The 5,927-nt window shown below is 38.6% G+C and overlaps 1 protein-coding gene across 1 annotated transcript; it reads left to right on the top strand.

The window, feature by feature from the left end:
* The first annotated feature begins 539 nt into the window (after positions 1 to 539).
* LOC120412885 (fatty acyl-CoA reductase wat-like) lies at positions 540 to 5,567 on the top strand. The gene is made up of 3 exons (XM_039573514.2): positions 540 to 1,459; positions 4,658 to 5,117; positions 5,174 to 5,567. Exons 1-3 carry the CDS (start codon positions 712 to 714, stop codon positions 5,535 to 5,537), a joined length of 1,572 nt encoding a protein of 523 aa, XP_039429448.1. The 5' UTR covers positions 540 to 711; the 3' UTR covers positions 5,538 to 5,567.
* The last annotated feature ends 360 nt before the right edge of the window (positions 5,568 to 5,927 follow it).

The raw sequence follows: 5,927 nt of genomic DNA, 5'->3' as shown, positions 1-5,927 counted from the left end.
ACCTTTATCGTGAACCACCCTTATTTATTTCCAGCTGTTAAATGTATAAAGGCATTTGATTTTTTGAACCTTTAATTTTCGAATTGTAATTTTTTGACAAAATGTCGCCAAATTAAAATATTGGCAATTTAAAAAAGGACGTCCTTTAAAAAAAATTAAAAAATAAGTAAAATGTGACCTACATACTCTCAGAAATTTCACACATTTATTAATATGAATCTCCTTACAGAGTTTTCAAATCCTGAATCAGTCTGCCCCGTGCAACCAACCTGCCAAATAAACCCTCCCCCCCCCCCCTCCAGCTGACCAGGTAGAGAGAAGGTCATTAATGTCCTCTGCCAAGTGACACCCGAGCAGAACTCGTGTCGAATCTGCCGCAGTCCAAATGTGGTTTTTCGTGGATGAGCCGGGAATGCGGGCTGGTTGCTGCAGAACTTGGCGGCGCTGCAGCAGTTTTGTGCACCATCACAGTGTGTTGGCTGCTGACCTCATCGTTATGAATTCCGGGCGGAGATACTTAACCTGGTTCTCGCACCTTGGCCGTGGTAGTACCATTATCGACGCCGATCAATCTGATTTGAATTGCAATTTCTAATTGCGGAAAAAAGTGCGCCAAGTGCCGGCGTGGATTTTTAATTTTGAATTAGTAGTTGACGAAGTTCCGTTCAGTGAAGTTCTTGGAAAGGCTACTGAGAAGTGTGTGCTGCCGTAATGGATCCTCGGGGGATGAATCTGTGGGAAGAGGAGGACAACGGTTACAGTCCGATTGCGGAGTACTTTCGCGACAAGGTGGTCCTGCTGACCGGTGCCACAGGGTTCATTGGAAAGATATACGTGGAGAAGCTGATCCGATGCGGGGCCAGCGAGTTGATCTTGATTATCCGGGAAAAGCGTGGAGTTCCACCGGCAGAGCGAATGACCCGGATCTTCGACTCGGTACCGGTGATGAAGAGCTTCCAGCGGAACTTCAACAACTGCCGCGACCGCGTCAAGGTGGTCCGAGGGGACATGTCCGAGGATGGGCTCGGGCTGGATCCCGCCGACGTGGAGTACATCAGGCAAAGGGTTCAAATCGTGCTGCACGTGGCGGCCGACGTTCGGTTCGACGAAACGCTCTTCAAGGCGATCCAGATGAACGTGAAAGGCACCTGGGAGATGTTGAACCTGTGTGCGAGCGGATGTCCCCGGTTGGAGATGTTTGTGTACGTTTCGACGGCCTATGCCAACTGCCTCCAGGGTACGGTTCATGAACAGTTTTACGACCCACCGATGGATCCGATGGTGCTGCTGAACTTGGTGAACAAAATGGACGCTGTTGAACAGGACCACTTTGAGGCGCTAACGCAGATGATTCTGGGCCCGTGGCCAAACACGTACACGTACGCGAAAGCTCTGGCGGAAAGTTTGGTGAAGCGGTTCTACGAGCGGATACCGGTGATGATCATTCGGCCACCGATTGGTAGGTTGAATTGAATTCGGTATTTTCACAACAAACATTTAAGAGATTTTGCTTTAAACTATCCATAACGTCAGTAGGGGTGACATTTGGTCTGAGGGTGAGATTGGGTCAAAGTATTTTTTTTTATTGATTTTAACATTTCTCAGGTTCTTCTCAATGAAACGTTATTCTGTTGAAAGGGTTTGTAAGGGTAATCTTAAGATAACCCAGAAGAAAAAAAATCGTTCCTGGAACAAATTCTGTCTTTTTGGCAGCTATCTACGAACACGAACAAGAAACACTGTTGGATGACTTTTTTAACAAATCTTTGTCTTTGAGCTTAATTTTAAATTCATTTGACCCAATGTCACCCCATCTAAGGGGTAAGATTTGGTAAATTTGATATGATATTTGAAAATTCAAAAATCTGTATCTTTTGCAGGAATTTTTTGATCGATTTAGTGTCTGGGGCAAAATTTTTGGTATGGATATGGACTAAACTGAAAAAAAATGATACACGGTAAAAAATTTTTTTGGTGATTTTTAATTTCACTTTTTGTCACTGAAACTTGATTGGCAAAAAAACACTTTTTTTAATTTTTGATATGTTTAAGAGGGCATCAAATGCCAACATTTCAGAAATTTCTAGAATGGGCAAAAAATCTTTGACCGAGTTATAATTTTTTGAATCAATACAGATTTTTTCAAAAAATCGAAATATTGGTCAAAAAGTACATAAGTGAAATTTTGATAAAGTGCACCGTTATTAAGTTATAGCCAAATTTAGGTTACTTTTTTGAAAATAGTTGCAGTTTTTCATTTTTTTAAATTAGTGCCCACCTTTGAAAAAAATATTTTGAAAAGCTGAAAAATATCTCTATATTTTGCTTTTTTAAACTTTTTAGATACGACCCTAAGTTGCTGAGATATTGCCATGCAAGTGTTTAAAACCAGAAAAATTGATGTTTTCTAAGTCTCACCTAAACAACCCACCATTTTCTAATGTCGATATCTCAGCCACTAATGGTCCGATTTACAATGTTTAAATTTGAAACTATCGTGAAATTTTCCGATGTTTTCGAAAACAATATTTTCAAAAAATTTAAATCATGACTCACATTTCAAAAGGGCGTAATATTGAATGTTTGGCCCGTTTGAAATGTTAGTCTTGATTTTAAATATTTGAAAATATTTTTTTCGAAGAGGTCGGAAAATTTCACGAATGTTTCATATTTTAACATTGTAAATCGGACCATTAGTTGCTGAGATAACGACATCAGAAAATGGTGGGTTGTTTGGGTGAGACTTAGAAAACATCAATTTTCCTGTTTTTTTTACCTTTGCATGGCAATATCTCAGCATTAAGGGTCGTATCAACAAAGTTAAATAAAGCGAAATATAGAGAATTTTCTCAGCTTTTCAAAAATATTTTTTTCAAGGGTAGGCAAACATGGGCACTTATTTAAAAAAAATGAAAACTGCGACTATTTTCAAAAAGTTACTTAAAAATGGCTATAACTTGAAAACGGTGCACTTTATCAAAAATTCACTAAAGTACTTTTTGATGGCAAATTCAAAAAAATTTGCGACCAATTTTTCGATTTTTTGAAAAAAATCTGTATTGATTCATAAAATCATAACTCGGTCAAAGATTTTTTGCCCATTCTGGAAATTTCTGAGAAGTTGGTATTTGATGTCCTCTAAAACATATAAAAAAAATAATTAAAGATAGTGTTTTTTTGCAATTCAAGTTTTAGTCACAAAAAAATAAATTGAAAATCACCAAAAATTTTTTACCGTGTATAATTATATTTCAGTGTAGTCCAACTTTTCCGAAGACAAATCTATAAAAAAAAAAACTTTCAAAAGATACAGATTTTTGAATTTTCACATATCATTTTTGTATGGACAGCTGCCAAATTTGTATGGAAAATTATATGAACGATCTAATGATGCAAAATGGCTTCTTTGGGCATACCGAAGGCACCAAAAAAGATTCAGCCCGATTAAAAAATACAAAAATTTAAATTAAAGAAAAAAGACCGATTCCGTAAAGAACTGCTCATTGAAATAAAAAAAAAACATTTTTTTCTCATTTGGCCCGCAAGCTCATGTTAGCTTCAAATTTGGCCCGCCATTCCAAAACTTTGAGCACCCCTGATTTAGAGCTCATAAATATTTTGGGATGAATATTTTGAGTTTTTTTTTCGAATTAAAATAATACTTTTTTGTAGAAATTTCACAGTAAAAATATAATTATATTCAATTTTAGAATGTTGTTATTTTTCGAATATTTTTATTTTTCCCGTGTTCAGGAGGTCATTCTGAGCAACTTTTGTTCAACGAAAAACTTTACTTCTCTTGTTTTAAGATTTTCTTGTTTCATTTTTAGTTTTTTTAATTGGCATTTATCTTGTTTATTATGTCTTTGTTTTTGGTAGTATTTGGCTTATTCTACCACCTCCTATCATTACATTTTGCCTGTCTAATTAATTCATGTTTTTACAGTCGCTTTTTCAATTTTTGCTTGTTTTTCACATTTTCTGCTATAAAATGGCACCATCATCATTTTAATTGTAAAAAAATGCGTAGAGGCATAGTCTGGGACCTTACAAAAATTACTGCATACTTCTTTTTACTTAACTTATTGGAAATGTTAGTAAAAAGCACAGCCAAAGTTGACCCCTAAAAAAATTGCATTTTTATAAACGTTGGCAAAGTCACATGAAACAAGTTAAACTTCCAACTCTTAAATTTTCTAAAATTTTAAGAGTTCTTCTTTCCAATGCTTTTTTCAGATCAAAAATAGGCTGATAAATAGATTTTTGGCGATTTTTTTTTAAATCGAAGCCCGTCTAAAGGCGGTGTTGAGTTGAGAAGGTTAAGTTATCGTTTTTAATGTCAAAATCGATTTAAAAGTTCGAAAAGTATTTTGAAATTACTGGGTTATGTTATTATGAGTATAAATATTGATTCTGAGAAGTCCTAAGCAATACCTAAATTTTTTCCAAGGACACAAAATCGATCAGAAAATCAGTTTTCAAGATACAAAGGTTTTTTTTTTTGGTATGGATTACTGCCAAAATTATATGGAGACTTGTATGCGAACATGTTGGAACATGTTTTCTTCACAAAATTCCATCCAAATAAAAAAAAAACAACAAATTTGCCAATTTGTGGGCAAACTGATAAAAATGCTGCAATTTTTTTTAAATTTAGTGGTGGCCACATTCAACGAGCCCATCCAGGGCTGGGTCGACAATCTGTACGGTATGAACGGGGCCATCGTTGGCATCGGGTGCGGCGTACTGCGGGTCATCCAAACCGGACCGGACGACATGAAGAACGACGTGATGCCGGCGGATTTCGTCGTGAACGGGACGCTGGCCGCCATCAAGTACACCGTGGACCGGAACGCCCTGGAGGCTCCTTCGACCGATCCGGACCGGGTTGCCATCTATCACGTGACCAGCAGCGTGGACAACCCGTTGACCAACGCCCGGTTTCGCAGCTTGGTGGAAACGATTGGGGGTGATCACGCACCGCTGAATTCGCTCTGGATTGGAACCTGCATCAACCTGCAGTCTCGGCTGCTGGTCCGGCTGTTGACGATCGTGTTCCACGTGATTCCCGGGATATTTATTGACGCCGGGTTGAAGTACTATGGCAAGAAGACAAGGTGAGATGTTGCCTCAATTTGACTTGAAAGTTAAAACTTAGTTCGTATTTTCACAGCCTGATGAATATCTACCGGAAGGTGGCGAGATTCACCGGGTTCATCAACTATTTCGCCACCCACGAGTTCATCTTCGTGAACGACAAGATGCACCGGGTGCTGGAGACGATGACTCCGGGTGATCGGGAAAAGTTCCACTGCGACATCCGGACCGTCACCTGGGAGGACGTGTTCAACGTGTACGTGCCGGGGCTTAAGCTGTACATGCGGCACGAGGGACCAGAAACCTGGATTGCGTCCCGGGAACGATTCTACCGGCTGAAGAAGATTGGCCTTGGGGTATTCTATGTAATGCTAGCCATGGTTGTGTATTGGATTTTGCCGTCACTACTAGCGGATTATGTTCCTGCGATTTTTAATTAAGTGTTCAAAAACGTAATACAAATTCCTGATTTCAAACAATTTATGATTGCACTTAGACATCTGCCACTTTGGTAATCAGCTTCAATTTGCATTCAAAGCTTCTTGGACCAATTGTTGGAACACCTGTCCTCCCGTAATTTAATCCAAACTTTTATCAGAACCATCATTCCAAATCCAGTAATGCCTACCTGAGCACCTTACCTCCCAAAGCTGGAATTTGTATTTTCCAATCAGTTTATTCTCAACCCCAGCAGCAGTGTGTTGACACGTTTCCAAACAGCAAAGTTTTTCGTTTTGGAAGCAAATTTAGCAAAAAGCAGCAAAAAAAAAAAAAAACTTTCCGCACCCATAAGCATATGCAAGTTCTATCGTAGTCAGCATCCACCGATA

The sequence above is a fragment of the Culex pipiens genome, chromosome 3, assembly GCF_016801865.2.
Source record: "Culex pipiens pallens isolate TS chromosome 3, TS_CPP_V2, whole genome shotgun sequence".
Classification (NCBI taxonomy): Eukaryota; Metazoa; Arthropoda; class Insecta; order Diptera; family Culicidae; genus Culex; species Culex pipiens.
Note: the sequence above shows the minus strand (reverse complement) of the source record. Positions and strands in the feature narration are given on the sequence as shown.